We start from the raw sequence: 27,133 nt of genomic DNA, 5'->3' as shown, positions 1-27,133 counted from the left end.
ACAGCTGATTCCAAAACTACCCCAAAAGGGGTCTAACTCTAGAAGTCAAATACTCTGGAGGGTTTTGTTGTTGCTTGCTTGCTTTGGAATTTTTTTTTTTTTTTTTTTTTTTAGAGCAGAAATGGTTATGGGGAGAAAGAAGTGTGATCTGCAAAAATGTAAAGCCTGGAATAGGATCTTTGTGTCACATACACAAGCCTGCATCTGCAAAGCTGTGATCAGGGCCTGTCACTTTCAAACCCAGTAGATGCAGCTTTTTGAAGTCTTCTCTGCACTGACTCATGGGTTTTGGATTTGGCACATAAATCCAGATGTGTGGGCCACGTATGCATTAACTTACTAAAGCTAATTATTAGTGTCTATCACATAAGTAAGAGCTGAATGGGAGTGCCTTGGGCACTAAATATAGCATCATCATAAAGACACAGGTCAACAATATGGCAAGCTGATTTTTACCTCATTTTGAGGGGAAAATGAAGAGACTTAGCCATTCATTTAGAGGTCTTTGAGCTGTTTGGAGATACTGCAGTTGAGATGAGATTCTCATATATAAGGGGATTTATATATATCTATATATACAATTGACAGTAATGAAAATGCTTTGTTTTTGTAGATTTATTTTCTGTTTTTCATTTAGCTGTGAGGATAAGACAGGTAAGAAGTAAAATGACCCCATGTGGGTAGAGAGGGCACGGAGGAAGTGATTTTCACTGTGCAAGGACAGGAGGTCACCTGGAGTTTAGCTATGAGGATGGTGTGCAGGTACACGTTGCACAATGTCCTTGTGCCTCAGCATGCCAGAAGAAGGCTGAGGAGCAGGAGAATGAGCAGCATGCTCAGTGGCAGGAGTCCATGAATGTGAGTGGCAAAAAGCAGGGGCTGCAGGAGAGGGTCCCATGGATGTGCTCTCTGAACAAGGCACCTGTGCCTGCTGCAGCTCCGTGGAGCTTTGCTCCATCCCAGGGAAGCCCAACAAGACCTGACTAAAGTCATGCAATGCAGCATAAACACTCTGACATTTGGGGAAGTCAGATCTTCATCTTCTGTAACAGCTTTTGCTCCAGTGGGGGCTGTTTGTTCACACCAGCTACTTGTTCTGGCTTCCAGATTAAATGAAAGTTTTGCAAAACTTTGTGTCCCCTTTATGCAGTGGAATTTCAAAGGAAAGACACATCTGGAAGACTACTACAGATGCTTCAGATGTGTATAAAATATTTATTCATTCTATCTCTTAAAATTATTTTAACACATAGACACATCTTGGAGCACAGATATAAAACAGAGTATTGACAAGAGACAAAAAAATTAAGAAGATTCTAGTTCAGGACTATCAGAGATAATGATACCTAAACACCTTAACCTCAAACTCATTAGTCTCACATATCTCAATCAATATGGATTCTCTCAGAAATCAATTTTCAGCAGCAAATATGATTGTTAAATAATTCACAAGTTACAGGCCTTCAGGCAAGAAGAGGTTAGAGAAGCAGAAGGAAGTGGTGATCTTGACCTGAGATGTGATTTCAATTAAATGAGGAGAGCATCTGTAAAACACAGTTTTATGTTCAAGGTGTCAAACTGTTTAAAGAAAAGAGGATTACAGATGTAAATTGGAGTCTAAAGTATTTAAAACACATTCTTATTTTTCATATATTAGCAGAAAGAATTGATCAGCAAGGAATGTGCCACTTTTAGGCATCCTAGCCAATACTACTGGCATGATTCTTTTGTGTATTTGCTTTTACTTTTCACCAGTCTTTATTTCACAGCTAATTTATTATAAAGTCTCAGTGAAAGGCAGAAGTGGTAAAAAACTTCTGGAGATTCTCTCAGATCTTTGAATATTTCTGATCAAAGGCATAGGAATTTGTGCTTATCATAAATTTTACTTTCTCACATGTGCTTGATTCCATACTCATGTTTTTATATTTACCATTAGGTGAGTGACAATTCTTAACAGAAACATAATTTTAGGGATGGAAAGATCAGCTTGGTGGGATGGTACTACCACTTCAGCACTTTTCGCAGGGCCTTATCATGACTACTGCAGCTCATGGAAAGATTTGTATTGATCTGCTGAATCCTGGATCTGGCTCTAATTATGCTTGTGTAAATTTGGAGTTACATCACTGAAGTTAATGGTATAATAACTGTATTAGATTAATTCAAATATTCATGTTAAGGCGCTGAATTAGCCTGATTTGTAGTTTAGTTGTGATGTCCATAGAAGCAAGTTGTAGTTTTAACACAATTTAGAAATCATAATTTAATTAAAAATATTTACTAACCTAATTATTTCTATACCAGACATCTCTTTGAAGTAATTATAATGATACATTTTAATCTGATGTTATCTGTATTCTGCCAGGGATTTTTCAATGGGCATAATTTGGATAAATATCAAGCACTCCAAATGCATTTGAATTCAGCCCAGGTCAATAATGGTATTACTGTCTGAAGGCCCTCGATGGGTTTAGTCAGATGAGCTGGTGAGCTTATTCCAGTTTTGACAGCACTCAGATGCTCTGATGTCAGATACCAGCATCACAGTTCAAGTAGGTGGAAGAATTGCTGTGAAAAGGTACCTTTAGGGAGGCGCACCTGAGGCTTTTGTACAAAAACCTAAATTCATTTTTAGTCTTTGAAGTGATCTGAGCTGAGGTTTGGGGTAACCATGCATGAGACAAAACTTCAGTCCCACACATGTTTTTATTTTCTTTCCAAAGCACCCCACACTTCATGGTTGGCTACCTGCATGAAGTTTCATTTACATCAAAAGAAAGAGAAGAAAAAAAAAAAATCCCAACAATGAACCTTTCCCTTCAGGTCTTAGAAATGCTGCATAAGTTCATAATCTCTAAGATCGTTCAAAACATGAAAAAACATTACTTTTAAAAATTCTTCTACTGTCTCTTAAATTTTTTCAGCCCTTTTCTCTGTTAGCAAATGCGTGAAAGAGTAAAAGGCTGTGGTTTTCTCTGCTGTGGAAAATGAGTGAATTGTGGGCAGAAGTGAAAGGCAGCTCCTGAGAAGAGGGACAACACTAAGGAAGATCATAGAGATAGTTTTGTTATGGAGTGATGGCAGTGAAGGCTCGATCCCCTTTTCTGTGTCAGATTACTGTGAAAACAGTAAATTTGTGTCTATGAATAGGGTCATGGTCTGAGCTCATGTCCAGGAAAGTAAAAGAGGGATCAGGAAAAGCATTGATGTTTACTGCTATGGAATTACAGCCAACCACCTAAAAGGGATTTCAGTCAAAAATGGGCTAAAGTGAAGTGGAAAAGGTATAACATATCCTTATGTTACTCTTTGTTTCTGTGTTGTGATTTTGTGTTGAATGAACTTTGTTTTTAAAAATACATTTTGCAATGTGATTAGTGGTGAATGTCAGTGAAATTTATTGTACTGTTAAAATCCTATTGGGTCTTTGTTTATGAAATGTATTTTCCTGCATTTGAGGTTTAGGGAGGCTTGATAATGAGGCTGTGAAGATTCATGGCCCCTTTTCTGCAGCTTAATTTAGGCTCTATATCAAATATGTAAAAGAACATTATATCTTCCTGCAGCCTGTCTGTGTGATACATTTTGTATTATTTCCCTGCCAATGTTATTTCTTTTACAAACGCAGAGATGGAAAATGGTGACAAACTGACAAGCTTTGCTTTCTGTTATTTTCTGGGCTAGGAAGAGTAAATCTGAAAGCTGCTGTGGTTATAAGTTTTATTAAGGTGAGACACATACCCATGGTCCCATGTTCACTGAAGATCGCATCACTCTTGATTTAAAGAGTTAGTGGAGAGCCAGCAGTGCAGTTTGTCAGGCAGTTCCAGAGGGCCACTGTCTCTGCTGCCAGCTGAGACCTTCCCCCTTGCAGGGTAGGACACCTGAAGATAAACGTCCCTGTTGGAGAGCAGCATGGTGCCCCAGCCATATGGCAGTGACCTGGCAGCGAGCTTTATTTAGCTGTGGAGCTGTAGCTGAGGGATACTCTCGTCCTTGACTCTAACAAGCTTGGGAGGATGGTGATTACAGTGGAAAGGTGTGACTTAGATTTCCACAGAGCTGGTCCGATCTCCTCCTTGTTCTGCTGATTCTTCGTGCTGCCATCTGTCAGTGCAGAGAGGCTCAGCCACGGGAGGGTTGGTCCCCAGGTGATTTGGGTCTGTTGCTCTGATGTAACACATCTCTTCCAGGGAGGTGTTGCTGTCCCTGATTGAGGGAAACACCAGATATTGATCTGTTCCATAATTTAGGAGGCTCTTTGATGGATGTTTTCCTTGTACAGTGGATTATTTCCCCCTCAATGCTCAAATCCTGCCCAATATCCAGGTTCACCAAGGGTGATATGTAGTGTCTCTGGACACAATGGCTACCAGTTCTTCAAATATACTTTTTTCTAACTTGGTCAAATAACTGTCTTTGGCCACAAGCAGGAGGAGGATTTCTGAGGAATGGATATATAAGAAGAGTAGGGCAAGATGTTTCCATTTGTTACAGGTGCATCCTTAAATGCAAAAGAAGGGCATTGTTTCCTGCACATATCACTGTAATTGAAATTAGAACCCTGCCCCAGCAGTCTGTAAAGAAACTGATAAAGATAAATTTTGTTGCCAAAAACTAAAATACTACAAATTGACCTCCTCTTGCTTACACAATAGAAACTCTGCATAATCCTACTGAAGGCTGGGGAGTGACATATGTAAAATTCTTGTTCTCTGATCAAGCCCAAAAGCCTTTGCAAGTGAAAGCTTTCATTTGTTGGCATCTTTTGAATTGATAGGAGCAGTTAGGAAATGAATCCATCAACTTCATCTCTGAGATCTCCAGAAGCAGCTCATCCCTGGTTTGAATTGTTCTGTGTTGTGTCTTTGAATCCTACCTCTGCTACGTTTGAGATGTTGTTTAGCCAAAAAAAAAGCCCAAATCTTTAGGGCCAAGCTTTCATTTCAGCTGTATCCTGGGATGTCAAGAGAACAAAGCTCTGTTAATTGTTCCTCATTCAGGATGCGTGGCATGGCATTATAATATTCAAATAATATTCATTAAGAAAAACAATTGCAATAATTATCTTATAAAAAGTCAGGCAGGGTAATTTCTTTTAAAATGAAGATAATCTCCAGAGGAGATTCTGCTCCAGTTTTGTTTTTGTTTGGTTTTTTTTTGGCTGAATGGTTTTAAATAGAAACTACTTAGGTGTCAATGACCTCTGGGTTCAATTGAATTAAGACATTTAAATGAAGTTTAAGCAATATTGGTATTTTCTGGGCAATAGGAAATGGTGTATAGGAAACATATTGCAAATTTTGTAATGAAGCAATGGCCAAAAATCAGATGGTAGAGTGCTTTTAAGCATTTCAGTAAGGCCCTTGAAATTTGGAAAATGAGATCTTATCTTTAGTCATCTCAGAATTTTGATGCTTTGTAACAGACTGCAGTTTTTTGTTCATCTGTGGGCACTCGTACAGGGCATGAAAAACAGCAATAGCATAGCTCCTCCTCCTTAATTTCTTTTGCTTGTCACTTTTAATGTCATTCTCAAGTATTAGCAAAACCCTGTGCCTGGGTCTTATTATACATGATCAGCAAAGAAGAAGGACATGCCAGTAGCTAAGTATTTAAAAAATCAGTCATTTTTACTGGACAGCATGACAATTATCCTTCAAAAATCAGGAGCATTTCTAGCAAGCCAAGGTTCTCCTTTTTTGGATTCAGTACAGTAGTTTCCAGAAGACACCAATAGTACTGTGAGATTACATCAATATGAGAATGCAGCTTCATTGATCTTTCTGATGTCATTGCCTTATGTTATTATAGGAAACAACTAAAAAACATTGAGTATTTCTCCTCATTCTAATAATGACTTATTAGACCAAATCTTTGCTTTGAGAAATCCAACTTTATTTCAATTTTCAAAAGATGGAATTTCATTTTTTAATTTTAAATATGAAGGGGGTGGGTTGTAGCAAGAAGATTGATCACTGACAGAGAAGGCTGGGAGCTAATCTGATCACATACTCTCCTATTCAAATTCATGAATAATTTTCACTTGTATGAATTGCCCATTGGAGTCCGTAGCACTTCTTGTGTGAGACAGGATCACTCATGCAAATAAAGGTTTACAGGATGAGGACCTAGGTTGTTATTACAGGGTCATTTCCTGATATAGTCTTGCTTTTTTTTTTTTTTACTTCTTACTCACTAATTTTGTGGGTTCGATTTTTCTGGCAGAAGAGGTTGTTGCATCATTAGTAATGGAGCTTATTATTCTATTTAATATTAGAATTATTTCTGAAAAAGCTTGAAGGTGTATCCATTTCTTCAGGAGCATTAATATTAAAAGATGCTACAGTCTTTGAGTTATACTATGTATAATTTTAAAATAATTTTGGCACTTTTCCCCTCTGGCAACTGAAGCCTTTAACCTTACAGGACTCTAATTTATAGTGACACCACAGTCTTCAAAGGCAACATTATTATGTGACTGATGCTGAAATGGTACAGTCAAAAGTAAGCATAAAGTAATTAAGGAACAAAATTATTACAGTAGGGCAGACCTGAGTTGGAGACCAAGGGCCACGTTCTGCTTGCTTTACTTGAACAAGGAATCCCACTGCATCTCATTCAGATGTGCAGCAATAGCATAAACCCAGGAAAAAGCTCCCATGAAGTCACCATTGTAACCAAGACTGGAATCTGAGACAGAATTATGCATGTGTATGTAGAGGGAGGAAGAGATTGTACAAAATATTCATTTAATTTGAATATGTATAAGAAGTGAATGAAAGTGTTGGGCCAAATCCTCCTCTCATTTACATTAATGCAGCCCCACAATGTCTGCTGAGGGTAGAATTTGATCTGACATTAACACAAACTAACTTTTACATTTGCCAGATTCTTATTTGCTCACAGCGTGTGGCCAGCCAGAAATATAAATAAATCAAATCTGTTTCTAGGAAGATTCCAGCAACCCTTTGAAACTTTCCTTCTTTGCATTACAAGAAAAGAAGGGGTAGAAAAAGGGGAGAGGATGGAGGGTTACATAAATGAGAGCAGGTGCGGTCGTGCAGAAGTAACTATTCAGCATATGTAAGTGCAGTTGGAAAATCATTGTCTTGCAGAGAATACTTGAAATTGGTCCCTAATGGCCTTGGTTTTTGTCATATGGTCTTGATTATCAGGCTAAAATTGCATTGCCGATGCCTTTAGTGTGAACGAGATGGATGAATAATTATTACGTGCGCTGAATACCTCTCTGCGAGGAGGAGCCGGGACATCCCCTGGTCACCACAGCTACCATTTCACCTTGCTGTCAAGAAAACTGCAAGTGCCAAATTCATCACTTCCTTATTGTTCTTAAAATATATGTTTATAGTAATAAGTGCTCATACCTGCACAAAGAATGGGCAATGCAAAGCCTCAGAGTTGCGAGGAATAGCTGCGAGACTGCTTATTTTTGGGACTCGGAGTGTGCAAGCCCTAAGTGCCTTATCCTGCTTGTAAAGGCCTCGCTTTATCTTTGTGTTTGTGCAGACCTCTGTGACTATATTAAGCAGCAAAATGAATTTCTAGTAAATAAAGCAAGCATGTACAAGATACCCCAAATTACTTTTGGCATCTGTTCAGAAATTAGTTGACATTTTTTTCCTTTTTAGCTGTTAAAAAACAAGCTCTCTGCTGTCTTACTTTCTTCTGCCTACCTTTGCCTCCATTGCCAATTACTAACACAATAACAGAAGTGGTCATAATGAGGTTAACAGGAATCTTATTGCTAGCTCTGACTCTCTGTGGTATTGAAAAGATCACTCCATTCCCCAGTGGCCCCTCCACAGAAAGGGAGATGTGATGATGGTAAGGTTCAGCACAACTCTGAGATCCGTGAGCAGGGTCACACTGCTTGGTCATCACCTGGATATTTACATTAGCTCATGGCTGGGTGTGACTGCTGCTCACTCTCGTGCAATCCTTTGCAATAGTGGCATTTAGCTGTGGGATCCACTGGTTCCTAAATGATGCAGGTTGAGCCACAAATAGAGCACAACAACCTGTGCTTCCTCTTGGCATCTGATCAGAAGGATTGCATGTGTGCAGGGTACAATTGCTTCAGGACAAGATTTCCGATGTCTGCAGGTTTTTCTAATTAATTGTGTGTTGCCATTTGCCATTAAAACCCTAATGAAGTGCCTAAAAACAGTTTTGATTAAATAATCAGACAATCACCCCAACTATTCAAATCTACTGATTATCTCCTACCAGTTATTTCAGCAGTGACTGCCTATTATGGACCTAAAAAAATATGTGTGGGTTACATTTGAAGAAAAGAAAGAAAAAGGTAATAAAAAAATCACATTTAAGAGAATGGATTTTAACCATGTTTTAGTATCTTCTATCAAATTCTCCAAATACTCGTCTTGCATGACTAAATTAATCGTTGCGAAACATTTCCCTTGAACTTACATGTTCTTTTATACCTGTACTACAGATGTCTGTATTCAAGTGTGCTGCATCCCTGCACTCACAAAAATGTGTAGTTAAGTTAAATATGATCCAATGATCTGGATGATGATTGATCAAATTAACATCTGTATTAAACCTGAAGAGAACACTGAAATAAAGCATAAGCTGCTAGTCTCAATTTTCAGTTTTCTCTCATTAGCTATCCCAGGTTGTCTGGCCCAAGGTAAGGTGGATTTCATCTTCCCCAGAGTACCAAAAATACCTGAGGAAAAGCCAAGTGACCTGCCTAAAGTTAGTGCCAGAGCAAAATGTGAGGATTAGGACTTCAGCCAAGCTGCTTTGTAACCCATGAGCACTTGCAGCAAACTTTGGGTAGCAGCCTGCCCCCCTTGTCTTTCTAAACCAAATATAACAGGCATTGCTCAAGTGGAACTGAACCACTGACTAATCAAATCACCTGAAGGAAGATCTGATGGTGAAAACCAGATGTTCTGACTTTTTTTGAGATGTTGTCTATCCATTTAGGTAGGATTCAAAGGATCTGTATTTCCTCCATAGCACCTCATTGATTTCTGTTGATATTGATTTGCTTTGGAGCAGCCTCTGGCTTTTTTGAAGTACCATTTTAAATGGCTTAATCTGTTCAGATAGTGGACATCAGACTTAATCTGGGACTGTGATGGAATTTTTTTGAGATTGGAGATTTTGGCTCTCACAAAGGTCTTGGACTCCTGTATCATGCAGTGATGCAAAAGGTCATGCATTTCATAGTATTCCCTGCAATCCCTGAGCTGCTGCAGGGTGTTGCCAGAGGTCACAGCGATGAGAATGTCAGGATGTCCACACGAGTGGCTTCCTGAACAGGCTGTGGTAAATTCAAACTGTGCCTCTTGGTAAAAATTACTGGAGCCATCCTGCTATGAATTCCAACCATAGACATCAAGCATATTATTATGTAAACGGATGCTATTGATATGAAAAAAAAAAAAGACTTAACAACATAAAAAACTTAGATGCTAAAATTTGGTAGTTTATCATGTCTCAGGGTTTTCTTTTAACTTTCTTCTCTAATTGAAAAAGCTAAATTGATTGAAGCATTTGAGCCCTGATTTAGCTTTTAAAAAAAGAAGCAGAATCTAAAAATGGCTCAGCAAAGCAACTGAAATGCTATCACCAGCTCTTGAGATCGATAAGCTGGGGAAAAAAAGGAAGAAGAAAAGTTTTTGAGTGACAGTGTAAAAATGGGAAATTTAAATACATCTATATCATTGCATTTTGCTCCATTGTGGATTGCGTAAAATGCACTTTGGCAGTGTGTTTTCATGCAATCTAGAAGGTGATCTGTTAGGAACACTGAATTTGTGTTTATGTTCCAAATTGTAAGCTACATTTATAGCAATATTTCTATATTAAGGTATTAATGCCAGAAGTGCTACCTAAGCTTAACTTTACCAATATAACTCAAAATGTAGTTTATAGCACTATAAATAGTAACACTGATATTGACACTTACAGCAGCATCTAACTCCCTGGAAAGCTGTTTCTGATGCTAAATGAAAATGCAGGGAGCTGACAGTGTATTTATACATACCAGGGAGTACAAATACTACTTTATAGTTCTCATTGTTGAAATTCCTTGTGCTAAAGGATATTTAAATATTTAGTGGCATTGCCAAATTTTCCAATTTAAAAAAAACAATGTTTGCATGTATATTAGATACATATAATTACTATTGATAATAATGCTAACCTTATGAATAAAAATGTTAAACAATAGGCTTAATGGCTGTTACCTGAGGTTGGGGACTGGTCATTCATTATGGTCTTTCACTTTGTTCCTTGCCTGGTTTTTTGGAGTCTTCTTGTTTTTTTTTTTTTTTTACTAGAGGTCTTTTCACATCTCTGAAAGATCTGGAAATTACAACTACAGCTGTTGCTTTCCCCAAAGCCCCCTTTAATTGAAAGATCTGTGATAGGGAGCCACTTAATGGCTTCACCTCTCCTCCTGAAGCACACATGGCAAGCTACTGCATGCAGAACTTCCCCTTGTTTTAAGAAAGAAGGAGCAAGGGTGGGGGGGTCATCAATTCATCAAAATCCTGATTTTGACTATTATGAAAGTAATACAAAGTTAGTTCATGTTTTCCATTCTTTTAATTTAGAATAGCATGTGACAGGTTAGATCATTTAAGAAGTTGTTAATTTACTTTTGCCTCATTTTAGGCATCAGATCAAAGTGCTCACTCTGGACCTCAGAAACACAAATCCAATTCCTTTTTCTTTCTTGGAGGTCTTGAGCTCTATTCTCAAGAGAAAACCCTATGCACTATATGTCTGAAAAGGAAAATTTCTGAAGATTGCATATAACAATCTATCCAACATGAAGTTCTAAAAAAAGTATCTGCTGAAATGCAAAATTAATTATTCTCTGTCTTTTGAGCTGACATTTTTACTTGCAGTTTGTGGCATAAAAGGGTTTATGTAATTTTTGGCTACATTACACATGCTGAGTATGACAAGGATGATGTTTTGTGGTTTAGAGTTCTAGGTTTTATTCTCAGCACTCCTAGAAAATCACTGTTCAAGTATGGGCAAGTTTATTTACTGTCTTGTTTTCCTCATTTCTAAATTAGCTGTGATTGTTTCCTTTGATGATACCTTACATAAGCATTATGTATTCTGGATTAGTGTGGGCCTCATGAGAGGTGCTTCAAAGTATAAACTATTTTATCTAAGGTAGATATGTGTGCATGATGTGAATGTGTACTTATGAATATGTTTTGTGTTAGAAGCATTATATACATTATAAGTTTATCTAGGTTTGTGATGCATATATACTGTAGCAAAGAACACCAAATGAAATTCCTTTAGTTGGTTAAGTACCATGCTATAGTATTACCCTTTTAAAAGGGTATTTTGTCCACTTTTAACAGATGTTTAAGGTACTCACTTAAGTGAGCCAAGTTATACCTTCATGGAATATTTAGTACTCGTGTCAAACTGATTTTAGGATTTTCTCATAAGATTTTTGGTCCTTGGTATATTTATTCACCGGAGATAAGTAAGCATTGAAGGATGCAAATGTCCCACATTGACCTGAGAGGCATAGATCCCCCTGAGATTAAGAAATATGAGAGGATCCACTCTCTGCAGACCTCCTGAAGTTCCTGCACTTGACTTTTAAAATATTCTGCTCTGGTCAGAGCATGTTTTTGTCTGGTGAATAACAGGCATAATTTGGAGGGGATGCTTTATGTCAATAGGATAGTGAGGGTGAACATGAATGAACCAGCACAAAGATCTGGATATATCTATGAAGTCAGGACTGGTTGGTTTTGGGGTTTTTTCCAATGCTGTGGTTGTGCCCAAATCCCCAAAAGCTCACTCAATCCTAACCAGTTCACTTTTTCCTTCATTTTAAAGGAGTGGTAAATGACTGTTCAATTTCATCAATTGTGGTTCCTCATAATACATCTACATAGGATTCTGGCAGCTGCTGTTGTAAAGAGAGGTTGGAGCAAATGTTCCCTTTTTTCAGTCCAGATGAAAATACCAGTGAAGAGCTCAGTTTCATAATTTATGATAAATTCTGGGATTCTTCTTCAGATTTTTATATTCTGAAATTAAATTCTCAGTTTGATCCACCAGAGCCCATGTTTGGTGTCTCTTTTCTGATGTAAGTTGTGGCCTTCTCAAGCTTTTCCCTGAGAAGCTGACTGTAGGGTGGAAGATTTTTTTTGTCTATTTTGGACACCAGTCAGTAAATGTTAAGCTTTGTTGGAAGAGTATGCTACAATAAATGGGAAGATGGTTTGCAGTTTTGTAGCTCTGTGCCTTTATCTGCTCAGGAAATAAGACATGAGTGTATTAAACCACACTCTGAGAATGCACTCTGATTTTAGAATATTGCACTTCTTCTTTGCATTTCATTTAAAATACCATCTAAAATCATTCATACAGTATTCATGAAACATCCTAACAAATACTCTCACTACAAGAACTTTCAAAAAATTTAGGAATATGCTGTTTGGATTAGCTAGGGTTTCTTTCTAAAATTTTTGCCCCCCTCTTTTGTTCTGTATTTTCTATTTAATTAGATGCTTTATCCTCCTTTCCCTCAGAATATTTTCCTTTTATTCTGCCACAATTTGTGACTTACTGGCTAATTTGAACTGTAGTTTTCTTTACAGTTAAAAAAACCGTCCCCATATATTCAGATTTGTGACTGTGATTAATGTATGGAAGATAAGATGATATAAAACTACAAAAGCAGGAGAAAAAGACCAGTACCTGTATGTATGGCAACTGTGTCACAGCTCTCTTACTTATTCATCTGAATGATGGATAAATGGCAAAACTCCCATTGATTTCAGGGGGAGCAGAAGTTAACTCGAAATGAGCAGCTTTCCTGCACATCTAATATTCTGAGGACTCAGGTGCTAATTTGCGAAGAAAGATCAACACAGATGGGAAAAGTTATGGCATGTGGAAGAATAGCTGGTTGAAATGCAGATCCACACAGTAAGGGCCTAATCTGCTTGGTGCCACATACTGACTTCAATAAAAGTCAGGGCCTTGCAGGAATCCAAGCTAAATGCTAGTAAAAATCTCAACACAGGCTAGAGAAAACCCCTCACTTGAGTGAAATGTGTGCACATTCAACCTTCCACGTACAGGATTGTACATACGTTTTCCTTAGAATAAAACGTTAATAAAAAGAAAACGGCATCCGGGAAGACAAAGCATCCAAGGCAACCCATCTGCACTCTTGTCATATGATAGACTTGGACAAACCTAAAGCTGCTGATACAACTGCTCAAGAAGTATGCCAAGGGAGCAGATGCTACCTCTGCAAGGATATTTTCCAAAGTTTGGCATTCGGGATCTTGTGGTTATCATCCAGAGAGGAAGAGGTGAGGAGAAGTGGAATGATGTTGCCTTGGCACCTCCTGGTGTCAGCTTTCTCGTTCACTTGAGTTAGGTCTTTGCAGTTCTTTCTTTCTTCTGCCTAAGTAAGGCATCTGAGGTGGAAGTTAGAAAGGAAAGCTGCTATGTATGAAAGCAGAACACTGTGAAACTTGATACTGCCTTTAAAATATTTATTTAAAGTCAAATTCATGAATGTATTTAGATTTATGATGTATAATCATGTTTGGGTTAGTGAAAGGCCAACAGAGATCCTGGATAAATCTGTGAGATCAGAAGCCAGTGGGGATTTTGTGAACTCAAGTGGTTGGAATAGAAGACTATTACAGTTTTTAGAGAGCAGCCTTAAAACAATGCCTTTGGAGAAGAGCAGGTCCTACAGCACCTTTGTTCCCTCAGAAGGGTGGGACATCCCCACAGGGCACCGCCTGGGTGCTGGGTGAGCCAGCGTCAGTGCAGTTGTTTCTGTGAATGTCTGAGGAGCAAGGAACTGCTTTTGTGTAGACTCTTGCTCACCAGCAAGAGCAGGCCATTGAGCTGTTGCAGCCTGTGCTGAGGCACTGTGGAACACGGTGTGGGAAATGGGGAAAAGCAGGGGCTGCTGTGCTACCACTGCTAACACCTGCCTGGGTAAGCTGGGCTTAGTGCTCTGCCCTGTGGTCAGCACCACCCACTGCCAATAATAGATAGTTTCCTTTTAAAAAAATCCTCTATAGAACTGCTTAAATATTTCTCATTGTTTTCATTCCCTCTCATTACTAATTGCAAAAGGGTAACATGACAGCCAGCAATCCTGTATTCAAGCTCTCAGCCTCTTTTGGTGCATTGCTTGCAGCCCCGAATGCCAACTGCATCCTAGGGCAGCACAGCTGGCAGGGTGAGGGTGGGGATTCTGCCCCACTTGTAGTACTGCATCCAGCTCTGGGGTCCTCAGCATAGGAAAGACATGAACCTGCTGGAGTGAGTCCAGAGAAGAGCCACAAAAATGATCAGGGATATGGAGCACCTCTCCTGTGAGGACAAGATGAGAGACTTGTTCAGCCTGGAGAAGAGGAAGCTCCAGGGAGATCTTCCAGCACATGTCAGTACTAAAGGAGGCCTTTAAGAAAGATAGACAAACCTTTTAGCAGGGTAGGGTGTGATAGGATAAGGAGCAATGGCTTAAAACTAAAAGAAGGGCTATTTAGATGAGATACAAAGAATAAAGTTTTTGTGATGTGGGTGGTAAAACACTGTTGCGAGTGGTAAAACACAAGTTGCCCAGAAAGGTGGTAGATGCCCCATCCCTGAAAACATTCAAGGTCAGATGGGATAGGGCTGTGAGCAACTTGATCTGGTTGAAGATGTCCCTGCTCATTGCGGAGGGGTTGGACTTGATGACTTTCAAATGTCCCTTCCAACCCAAACTAATCTGAGTCTATGATTGATGATCCACATTATGCTGACATTAGACCATACGTGTGAAAAGGTCCCTCTCTGAGCAGATCTGAGGAAACACAAACATACCTGGCCAGTAATGGTCCCCGTTTCCAAAGGTTTGTAGTTTCTCTCAGGCTCATGCTGATAAATAATGTTCCAGTGATTTCTTTGACATGAGAAAATGCTCCTTGAGGCCATGTTACGGTTCTTACCAAACTTGCTTGGATTTTGGACTGAGCACACTTTTAATCACACCCTGCCAGCAGACGAACTAGTAAGTGATGACATTTGTTTTGTTTTGGGGTTGGAGCAGGGGGAGAAGGAGCCAGCCTAAAACCTAATTCCTAAGGCTCATCCCTGCCGATCATGACTTCCCTGCACTCTCCACAGGCTGGGGGGAGTGCCAGAACCTTGACTCTGGCTCCTCCAAGGAGAAGAGGGGTGAGCAAGGGGACCTCAGCTGAGGCCCCCAGCTGCTGGAGACCACCTGAGGTCTCGAGGATGGAGCCCCAGCCCTGGGAGGAGGCTGAGCCTCTCCACCTCGCTGTGATCACGCGCAAGAGAGCTCCGTGTTTTTGTAAAGCGGCATTTGCCCTCTCCAGCTGCTGGACGCCACAAAAGGTCACCCAAAATGATCTAAATGCATCGTTTCCCTGGTGTGAAGGATGAGGCAGGGAACGTTTGAATGAAGGCAGTGCTTTTTTTTTTTTTTTTTTTTCTCCTGCAAGTGTTCCCTTTGCTGTTACAGCTCCTGCAGTTGAGTGCTGTCACTCGGGTTGCAATCAGCCTCCGCTCACTTTCTGTCCGTGCCGCAGCCTCCGGCATGGCCAGACCCTGCTCGCAGCCCTGGAGGGACTCTCTCAGCTGTGAAGTCTATAAGCCTGACCAGGTGCAGACCCAGGGACTGAGACCTCGGTCTCATCAGCTCTACTCATCCCTGGAGCGTTGCAGAAACCCCAACTAACATGTGCCAAGGAGGTTTTGTACTGGTTTTGGCAGGGTGTGTTTGACTGGGGTTAGCGGTGTCCTGAGCAGAAAACTAATGGAACCAAATCTCATTCGGCCTCATCCTGGCTAGGATTGAAATACAGCAACCAGGGCAGATCATCCTGTCTCATTGTTTTTATGTGTCCCTGAGTCTAAAGTCATTTTTAAAATGTGAGTGATGCAATTTCTTGCATCTTTCATTTAATATGCTGCTTGGTAAACAGTGTTTTAGATTAGTATATTTGTAATTTAAATGAAGACAATACATCAAGTCAAGTCAGAAAAGAAGGAAGAAGTTTAAGGAATGATTGATGCCTCTTTCAGTGTTGTGCCCTCGTGAAAAAGAAAAAAGAAAGTGTAAGGAGAGGGGAGAGGTGAGATTATTGAGGATCTATTGGGGTAAAGGAAAAAGACAGAAACTGTTGTTCATGGGCAGAAATACACTATTTTTAAAAGCACAGTCAGCTCTGATAGCTGAATCTGTTTTCTTCAAGCGCACTAATAAATTCTGCCTAATTCATTTTTTATTCTCTCTTGGGGTCTGCTTGCAGATTTGCCTCAACAAAGGAAGCATCATGTTACTTCTTTTAAATAATTGATGGCTCTTGGTCCAAGCCAGCTTGAAGGAAATTCAAAAATAGGTACTGATTGAGTAAATACCCTGCCTCCCCTCTGCTCCCCCAGCCCCCATCCCTTATTTATTTTTGCAGCCTGGGTGACTGGCAGTTGCCTATGATGTCATTTGGGTACACCCAGCACTTAGCAGCTCTGATTTCATTTATGTATTTATTTATATTTAAGAAAAAGAGAAGCTGTTAATTGTAAACTGTCTGATGGAGCTAAGAGCTCTTAATAAATCATCAGCAACCTTGTGCCATGACAACCAGGGATGGACCTTAACAGGTTGAGGTTGGAATCCGTACCAAGAGAGGCACTGGGGAGACTTGCATGTATTCAACTCCTCTTGGCTGTGGGATGTGCTCTTCTCAGGGCACCCCTGGGGCAGTGTTTTCCACAGTGGTGGTTGTTTGCAGGTTTTGGCATGCCATCTCTGAGAGTAATGTTGTTTCCAAATAATAAGTCATTTCCCTGGACAGCATGGATTTGCCAAAGGTCTGTGATGTCATCTAAAAAGGTACACCCTTTATAATTTACCTTTTCAATTATTCAAAAATCAGTATGGTTCAAATTAACAACAAGAAAACCCAGCCACTTTTTTCTACTTTTTTTTTGTCTTGGCTTTGAGATGCAGAATGTTCTTACACCAAATTTTGCTGCAGTAAAAACATTTTTGGCGTAAAATAATGCAGAGGAGAAAACAGTGGCAGAGTTCACATCTAGTGAGTTTGCATTCATACTCTGATTTGCTGTCCACATGGCTTCATGCCTCCCCAGTTTTGATAGCAGTGAGTTAAAGGACTGAAGAAAAGTTTCAGAAGATGGCTTCTGTGTGAAATTGTTATCCCTCTTAGGTTTTCTTTGTGAGATATGTCCATGTTTCATAATGTTAATTGTGCAGTGTTGAATAAGTGATGTTTAACTATAAAAGGGACTGATAGAAAACAAAATAGGGAACTTCAATTTTTTTTTTTTTTCTAAGCAGGCAAGTCCTCCTGCACGTCACATCTTGATACAATATTTTAGTGCACGAAACCAGCACTCTCCTAGTAAATAACATAAGGTCTTCTTGACCTTGCAGCCTTACGTGGGCATGCATGCTATTCAGCTAAACTACTCTAGTGTCCAATACCTTGGAGAAATTGCCAAGTATTTCCTCTAATGCCACGGTTGTCACCCACGCTGGCCCGGCATTCCTCGCTGCCCGCTAATGGCGCTCCGGCCGCGGAGCAGTTTGAGCGCCAGCAGCCATAGCGGGATCAGGCAGGGCCTTCCCAGCTGGAAGAGCAGAGCACCATCAGGGGCATGTCCACATGAGTAGGTGCAGATGGACCAGAGCGGACTGGACGTGGCTTGGCTCTGCTCTGGAAGCCATGGTGCTGCTTAGTGCAGTGCTGTCATCAGGAAAATACTCTTATTGTTTCTAATTAGTAGTGTTAGATCTGGAAGCTCCGGTATGAAGATTGATCTGTCAGGAATGTGCCATGTATTTTGTATATTTATTGTTCTTCCTCCTGTAAAGTGAGTATCATCTCCAGTAAAGTAAGCATTGTAAAGCAAGCATTGTAAGGTAAGCATGGCCGATAATCTGATTTACAGAGAAAGCTTTCTTTCAGAAACAGAGTGATGGAGACAGGTCCATGTATTTCTCCTCTTTCCCTCCAGAAATGAACCTCTGGGGTATGTATTTAGGGAAACCAGTATAAGGGGGGAAAATGGAGATGGGAGATCAGTATTTCTGTGGTGTTACAATCAAGGCAGAAAGAAGGCAATGCAAGAATGAAACTTGAAACAATAATATCCAAAAATGCCTTCTGGAGTGAGGCATGTGATTGCATATTTTGATATCTACAAAGTGCACTGTACTCAGTGTACTCTGAGTAGTTCCTCTGACCAGTGTGGTGCACAAGGAGATGTAGGGTCTTTTTCAAGTGGTTGTGAGTGCTTACACATTTTTATTCAAGTGCCTGCAGTATTTGGAAACTTCTGTTTGGTGCAAAGTTTGCAGACAGGATTTAGAAATGTTCCAATTGTCTCTTTATCATCCAAAAGAACAGGTTAAGAATTACTCTGGTGATGGGAAGAGCTTAAAACCAGCACACAAGCTCACTTTGGGTGTTAATACAGTCTTTAGCCATAGAGGGAAATCTAAGCCTTGCTGAAGGCACAGCATACCAGAGTATATCTAATAGTGTGTGCTTGACTCTGTTGCCTGGGAGCTTTTATTTAATGCAATGGCCAGGAAAATTGACCTCATGTTTGGTTTTTTTTTTCCCTTTTGGATTTGGATCCTGACTCACATCATCTACATGTGTAAAGCTGGCAATTTACTGATTTATCAATCCAAAAAATACTTAGTTGGAAAAAAGAGGAAAAACTTGTGATAAAAACATTGTGCTTCAAAATATCAGCTGCATCAGAGGATATGAGTGGGTTATTGGTGTAATAGGGACCCTTCTATCTGTGAGCCTAATGCTATATTAAAAATACCATGAGCCAAATTAGTAGCCAGTTTCTGATAGCTGAACTCTCCAGTTCTAAATGCTACTGCAAGCATTCTGTTTAGGAAGGGAAGCTAAAAGCCTCTCAAGGGTACATTGAAAATGCTGATCCTAAATGTATAAACGGACACATTTTAATCCTTAAGTTATTAATTATTTCTCATGATTAATTGTAATTATTTTATTGCTACTCCAGACCCTTGGGTCAAATTGCACACTGAAGTTGGTAAGAAATTTGCTGAAGTATCTCTTGATTTGGTATGTTATCATTTTTATATTGAATATTGGACATTATCAGTTGCATTAAAGAGACCAACAGCTATCATGCCATCAAATTACAGGATATATTTGGGTTGCAGGCGTAACTCCATTTCTTTCAGTGTCATCAGATATAACTGTAAATTTAATGCACAAAGGGAAGGGGAAATAATCCCTTCACCCACAAAGACATAAATTAAATGTTACCCCACGCTAAAAAATGTAACCTTAAATGAACCTTACGTTAAAGAAAATTCAGTGCATGCATTCAGTAGATATGCTCTGTACAAGGGGATGGCAAGTACTTTCAGATCAGTCTGAATTACTGAGGTTTTTCCAGCGGGAAAACTGGGTACCCACCCTTCCCTCTGGCCAGCTTTACCTTCCCAATGCCTCTCTCCCCTCAAGTAACCAGAAGAATCTTTTTCTTCTGAACATACAGCTTGTAATATACATAAAAGCAGAGTTTGCTTTGATCCTGACAGCAAAACGTTTATTTTTAAACTGGAACTGGGCTGTTGTCCAGCAATGCTCTTTCCTTTGCATCATGCCCTGCATTTCAGCTCCGCAACCTGCCCGGGTGCAGCTGGACCTGCTGCAAGAGGGACCTGGCGTGATGGGTCCTGCTGAGCTCGCTCCCTCCCTCTCCCCCCCATTCCTCCTTCTCCTCTCGTTTTGAAATTCAAATTGAATGCAATTTTCAGCTCATTTGAGCCAGAATATACTCTTGCTGAGCTTCAGTGGCTCTTAAATTCTAACTCGAAGGAGAAAACAGATATCATCTGTCACCGAGGGTGGGAAAGGGTGTCCTCCCCACATTTTATTCATGGGAGACAGGGCTTCACTGACTAATTCCAGTCTTTCTGACTAATCACTCACTGGCAAACTAATCAGCTAATCGATGTGACTGGTTTCATGTAGTTTGGTCCCTTTCTGCGGGTTTTTTCTTTTTTTTATCATTTCTCCAGCCTATTTACTATTTCTATTTAAAGTCCTGGAAGTGCCCTAGCTGAAATGCCTGAGTCTGCATTGGACTGTACCTGTTCCTGGTCTCACTGTCCCCATCATGGACTATTCCCTTTGAAGAACTACAGATGAAAATGCCCTGAATTGGACGGTTGGCAAAGAAGAGGCAAGGGATGAGGGATTTTCTAAATAAGCTTAAAAGATAGGAGCAAAGGGAGAAAAAGTGTTAAATCATTAGTTGTTGTTACATCAGCAGGTTTAGAACCAGGTATATGTACAGGGTACATACCATAGCTACTTTTTCTATAAAACCTGTTTCATATTAACACATGTGGCAATATCTTGTGAGTCACCTGGTAGGAGTCCTGCTTCAAAGTAGAGAAGAAATACGACTCACTGTTTTTTTCTTTACTGCTTTGGTTTTTTTTCTAGTATTATTTTGGAAATAGCAAAGGACTTGCAAAGAGGTCCAGCTCCTGCTTTTACTGTACTCCTTTACAAACTTCTCTTTCATTTGGTGAAATTAGCATTGGTTTGGAGATTGGCAACTACCTTCAAAGGGAAATGTTGCAAGAAACAGCGATTTGGTAGGTGTGAGGGCGAAACTAAAGTACAATCTGTGCTAGTAGAAAAAATAGGTTGCTTAATCTAACAGCATGATAGCATTTTAATGCTGCTCTGAGCAGCATCAGCTTGCCACTGGCAAAAATCCACAACCTGAATTTTTGTTGTAACAAAATCTACATGCCATAAAGGATGTCATAAATAGACGGGACATCTGCAAATGGTGAGAACATATTAAAGTCAGACTGGAAAGAATATCAAACACCATGCTGGTTCCTTAATTGTTTTATATGTTCTAAAGCCTTGATACATTACTAAACCTGGCTTAAGCTTGGAAACTGCTGTTCTGGAGCTTTCTTGGTGCTTGTTCCTTGTTCCTCATGCTGATCAATGATTGGGCCCAGGGCCCAATCCTGCAAATAGTTTTGTGTTTGGTGTGCTAACATCACCCAAACCGAAATGAAACTCCGAGGCAATATTCAGTTATTCCTTTGGTCACCTTATGTGCTTCAGCTTAGTGTGTGGTAATCCCTAAAAAAGACCCAAACCTTTTTGCTGTGGGTTGAACCAAAGCAGAGATTGTGCCTGTGCAGCTGGCTGGTTCATGACAGACACCTGGCACAGAAGCCAGTGTGCTGTTATGGCAGAACTTGGGTATTTCGTATTGGAGAGGCTCTGGCAGAAAGCAGGGCTGAGGAAAGAGGGCACTCTTGGCATGTGATCAGAAAAGCCCAAGCTCACCATCAGGACACAGGCAGTGTCGAGAGACCTGGATCTGGATCTCAGTGGAGTGAGCTTAGAGAGGTGATAGGCACACGGCTGCCAGGATAGCAGGAATTGATTTCCACTGGTCTTCGTGGTCATAAACGTTAGCCCCAATGCATTTGCAGTTACTGAAGCGGGGGATTTTGGAATCTTTTTATAATTAGGCAATTAAATTCAGGTTAAGACCTCTTTCAGGCACCTCAGTGCCTCTCTGAATCTTCCCCTTTGTCTCCAGTGGCTCTGTTAGACATTGACACTGACCTGCAAAGCTGGTACTACAAGTCCTTATAAAGAAATCTGATATTCCTATGGAAGTTATGATGATGTATGTAAATCAGCTGCCATATCCACACTGTCACCTCTTCAGCTGAAAAAGAAGGGCAAATCATTTCGTTGGTAGCTGCTGAAACCGTCAGCTGCACTGTCATTAATACTCTCTCCTCTTTCCTGGAAACTCAATATGTCAGCTACCTGATGTACCCTTCCTCTTCCAAGAATACATCCCTCCATTCCTTCAAATTCTTGAGCTGGGACCTCCCATCTGCCAGTTTATTGTTCTTCTGGCCCATTAGTTTTTCCTCCCATTCTCTTTCCATAGCCTCATCTGTTTTTTATAGAATTTTTTCATGTTCTAATACCTAGAGTATCTGAGCTCTATCCACAAGTGTATAAAGTGATGTGTCCAAGTGCTGTGATGCCTTTTTGTTTTACCCCTCCACTTTCTTTGGGGAAAACAGTGTGGGGTAAGGCATTAGGTTTTGAATTTTTGTATTGCTGTTACATACACCTACACTGTCATGACTCCAGTTACCCTCTGCCTTTAAGGCATGCCCTGGACTGTCCTGTTTGGACTTTGATGCTGCATCTGTTCCTCAGGGAGCCACCCAGATTTCTTTTGCTGCTGTCTGAGAAGAGAGTGTCCATGTGGTGTCTATTCTCTGAAGCAGATGTTCCCAGACCCTCTCCCTAGATGCCATTGCTGAACTCCCTTGTTCTACACTCCCTACTCTCTCTTGCTGCTTAACTTTCATGTTCCCAGAGACATTCCATGATCCATCCCCTTATCTACAATTGATCTTACAGGGGCCACGTGGCAGCTGAAGTGTTTGCACACAAGCTTCACGCTGGGATTTGTATAATAGAAAGTATTTTGCTTTGCAGAAACACAAGAGCCATAGTAATCCATGTGATATAAGAAGTGCCTGCCTCCTTGCTTGTGTGGCTCTCCTGGATCTCACCCCTCTCTGGTTCATCTTCCAGCCCACAGCCATCTCTCTTGGTTTGTGCTTGGGCCAGATATGAAGCTTTCCATTCCAGAAAGAAACAAAACTCTGACTGTTGTTGACATACATTGGCATCATTGAGATTTTTACATAAGTCTCTGCAACTTACCTTTTTGCTGTAGCAAATATTCCCATGCAGCTGCTTAAAAGTCACAGTTGGCACCTGTAAGTTTCCCACATGAGTAAACTCTTCTGCACCTCAGGAATCCTATAAGAGATTTCCACTTAAGAAATGACAAACTAAAATTGTTGTCCTATCCTATAAAAAACCTGTTGGTGTCTCTGTGTGTTATGCCTATGTAGGTGTGTATCTATAGAAAGAGTTGTGTTTGATGATATTTCCTCAATCAGAGATTACTTGCTGCTGTTCAGAGGTCATTGAGTGACCTGTAAGTTCTGCTTGATTAAAACATGCTCAGTGGAGATCACAGTTTCAGATTAATAAACAAATGCTAACAAAACCAGGGGTGTTTGTGGTATTGAACCTATAATCAGGTTTTTGCATTTGAATTTTGTATCTACTTTTAAGAATATGTTTATTAATCCTTCTGACTGGCTCTTTATCATTCTCTATACTTTTAAAAAAATTCTTTCTTATAGTGCTTTGAGAAATTTCATAGTGCAGGATCAGAACTCTTCTCTTTGAAATTATCTTTAAAACTGCTATTGACTTTAACAGGATTGTGGTCATATTAGGGAGCCTGAGAAAGTGGTCTCACAGCTCACACAACATCTGATTCCTAAATAACAAACCTCGTCCAGTCAACTATTTCTGAGTCACGTTTTGTTCCATCCTGGCACAAGCCAGGCTGGGACAGCAAATTGTATCACCAAAGAGGCATGACGTGAGCCGTGCCTGTATTTTCAGCAGCCTTTGTATTGCCATGGCAACAATAGTTTTAATTATGGAGAGCCAAAACAGTAAGTTGTATATCAGATGGGGCTCAGTATTCCCTGTGGACAGAACTCTGATTAGCCACTGGAGAAAAGCTTTGTATCTCGGTTTTCCTTCTAGTTCTGGATTTTATTCGCTGCTTCAGCAGCCAGCTTGTTGTGTTCAGCGTGTGAATTTGGAGGGGCTGCAGCCAGCTGGAGGACAGTGGCACTGAGGGAGATGAAGTGACCCTCCTGTCTCAGGGGCAGCCTGGCACTGTGCTGGTTTGGATGTTTAGGAATGGTTCTCGCACTAAAGGACTGCTCTCGGCTTCCCTCTAAACCACTGGAGATCTGTGGATTTGGAAAGGGTTGGTGTGAAGTGATGTTTAATAATCGGCCTTGACAGTGTTCAAGATTGTGCTTAGGGGGACAAACAAGGACTCTACTTCAGCAGTACACATGAAAATTTTCAAAGCAGATCCACATCTACATCCAGCTGTGGCAAATAAATATGTCTGCATGGTAGGAAGCAGGCCAGGAGTGGGTTTTTCCAGAGTGGCAAGGGTGTTGTTTAAGTCACTTGTCCAAAAGGGGGTGTAAGGGTAGTGACCAAAAGTGTGTATGTCACTTGGTAAATTCATAACAAGAGAGGAAAAGCTTCATTGATGTAAATCAGTGTGTTCATATATATGTATAAATCAATTATGTGGCCTTCTAATGCACTGATTTCCTATTTTGTTTGAATGCTGGCCCTTGGTGGTTATGGTAAGGCTGCTTCTGGGTTTGTGAACTTCCTGGCACTGTTTGAAGAGTAGTAAAGTTGGAGAAGAGATGGAACCCTGTAACTTTTGTGTGGATCTATTCTGATCCTCTGTGATTTTGAGAATATGTTTTCATGATCATGGGTTTGAGGCACTGCCATCAGGAAATCATGGCCAGAGATCATGATGTCACAAAGAATGAGAATTGCAAGATCACACTGTTAACTAGAAATTCAGTTATTCAAATGTGGTTCCAGGGTGCAAGGGGCTCAGCAAGCATGTAGGCTAATATTTAGACTTGCTGAACCTGTTATTTCACTCCTTACAGTGTTATGACAGCTTTTTTTTTTTACAACGCACAAGTAATTATTTATTGTTGATTCACTTGTATGTCTTGAAATTTAAGAAGTCCTGCCTTTAAGATTTTAATTTTGGAATTTGAGATCATAAATTAAGCCCTCTTATGAAATAAAAAAAGAAGTTTGCTGTTGTTTTTAAAAAGATTTTACAGTAAGTATGGCAATGGCAAGTCTGTCAGTCCCAGCTTTAGTGCACGTGTGTAGCTCTGTGCTTTGAGACCCTTGAAATATCTGGTTTTAGGACATCAGCAGGGGGCTAATGAAAAGGCTTTGTTGATTTTAACGAATTGCAAGCCACTGTAGCCAAAATAAATATAATCTGCTTTTTGGATTAGTTGTCACACATGATTTTACCTACTAACAGTGATTAAAGAACCCTGGTGGACCAGAAGCATAGCTACTCTCTGGTGACTCTTGCTAAAATAGCAGTAAACAGAAGTAAATAAAGTGTTAGGGCATTAGTTATCTTTAATAAACACTGACATATAATGTTTGGGAGGAGGCTTGAAAAACCTCCATTGAGTACAGACAGCAGTGTCACTCTTTCTAGCACGGAGAGCATTGGTCATTTTAGATGTCTGGAAATGATGGCATGACCAAGCCGTGTTCCTTGTACCACTGGGCTGCTGTCCCTCATCACTCAGCCATTTTCATCCAGCAGCAGACACCAGAACCAAAGTTTAAAATATCCCAAACTAGAGGGATTGCAACAGGAAAATGAAGGGAGTGTTAATTCCTTGTGTAATTCTGCTACCCCCAAACTGCTGTAATTCCATCCAGTTAATGAATGAGAGCTGGTGCTGGTCTGTGTAAACTGATGAACAGAATTACTTGCCCCTGCTGATATATTTTATCCCTGATATTTTCCCAGTAATCAAGGGTGGGTGTGTTTTCTGATCCCCTTCACATTTGTTGTGAGAGGCAACAATTACACTTGATGGTATTGTACTATTCCTTTGGACTCATTGTTGCTTTTAATCAGTGGAGAGAAGAAACAAAACAAACGAAAACATGTTCCTTCTTCCAAGAGGGAATTATTGCTGCAGTACTGAATGTTGGGAATGATTTTAGGTTCCTTTTTTTTTTTTTCGGGGGTGGGGGGGGAATAACACCTTCCTGAGAGTGGCAGAGAATTGAGAAATTTTCCAAAAGCAACAAAGTAATTTAGGGCTTTGGAAATTACAAAAAAAAAAAAAAAGTCAAGGGATAGCAAAACATTAGAAATATTATTTTAAGGAAAATCCTACCAAAATAGGGAGTGGGTGTGAGGTTTCTAATGAGTCTTCAACTTGTATTCATCTGTTCCTAATTGTACACCCCTGGAAGGCACATGGCGCTGTTCTGCGAGGATTTTATCTTTTATATGACAGCTACAAAACTTCAAACTCTTCAAGTAAACATCCTCAGGCTTTCTAAGAATTGTATAACTCCTTTTTGATGTATGGAGTTAGATTCTTTTGTGGTGTTTTTGGTGAAGTCATCCAGCAGTTACAACCCACTTCTGGCTTCATAGTCTAGGGAAAAAAAATGCTTTGATACCGTGCTCGGGAAGGGAGTAAGACCCACCAAGGACCCATCCTTCTCCTGGCTGGCAGTCATTAGGAGTTTGGAGACTTGCCCGATGGTGTAATTCAAGTCCTGACTGCATCTCTTATTGGTTAAAAATAGGAGCCAACTCCAGCTCATCAGTTTTTGCTAAGAAACTATTGATTGTGATTAGCAAGCTTAAAAATAATTACCTTGTGTGTTCATTGCTATCTTTGGACATACTCTCATATTCCTACTGTTATAGAAAGTATTGAGCAGCACAATAGGACAATTTGATGACTAAGGTGTTACACTGAGTGGGTGGCAGAAGGGTATTGAGCACGTCTTAATTGTTCCATCTCCTGGGCATGGAACAAACACACAACACCTACACAGGGGAGAAAACCCACTGGCCTTGCTGGAAAATACAAAGTGAGCTATCCCTCATGCCCTTGTTCCCATGGGGGAAGGTATATCCAGTCTTTCCCAGTTGCAGTCATCCCTTTCACCATGTCTTTGGCAGAAGCCCACCCAGCAGACAAGGGTAAAACAGTGGTTTCACCTGGGGAATGGGGAGAATGAGTTTCACCTGGGTTTAACACCTACTTTAAAAGCCTGGTGGTGCTGATTCATACCTGGCTGCAGTTGACCCTGAATGCCTGCCTCGGTTAATGATAACTGAAAGCCTGTCTGCCTCTGGAAGGTGTTGTTCTGTAGCAGGGACAGTTTCAGCAAGCAGATGAATTTTACCTACTTGCAGCCCTGTGTACTCAAGTGAACCAGTATCCACTTCAGTCTGCTCAAGTCTGGGCCACCTGCTGAGAGTGTGAGAAGAGCTCCCTATACCTGTCAGACTCCTAATGCAG

General features: G+C 40.3%; 1 protein-coding gene across 49 annotated transcripts in view; it reads left to right on the top strand.

Annotated features, from left to right (window-relative positions):
* The window catches only part of ESRRG (estrogen related receptor gamma), a 371,594-nt gene that overhangs the window by 64,623 nt on the left and 279,838 nt on the right, over window positions 1-27,133 (top strand). For 5 of the 49 annotated variants that reach the window (XM_085577118.1, XM_085577120.1, XM_085577122.1 and 2 more), the window contains one exon: window positions 1-27,133. This exon is cut by the window's left edge and continues 21,600 nt beyond it. The exons of the other annotated variants lie outside the window; for them this stretch is intronic. In XM_085577118.1, coding sequence (XP_085433244.1) covers window positions 27,128-27,133 — 6 coding nt within the window. In that variant the 5' untranslated portion in view covers window positions 1-27,127. 49 annotated transcript variants of the gene reach the window in all.

The sequence above is a fragment of the Lonchura striata genome, chromosome 3 (genome assembly GCF_050655825.1).
Source record: "Lonchura striata isolate lonStrDom1 chromosome 3, ASM5065582v1, whole genome shotgun sequence".
Lineage (NCBI taxonomy): Eukaryota > Metazoa > Chordata > Aves > Passeriformes > Estrildidae > Lonchura > Lonchura striata.
The sequence above is the reverse complement of the archived record's forward strand: the minus strand, read 5'-3'. Positions and strand labels throughout refer to the sequence as shown.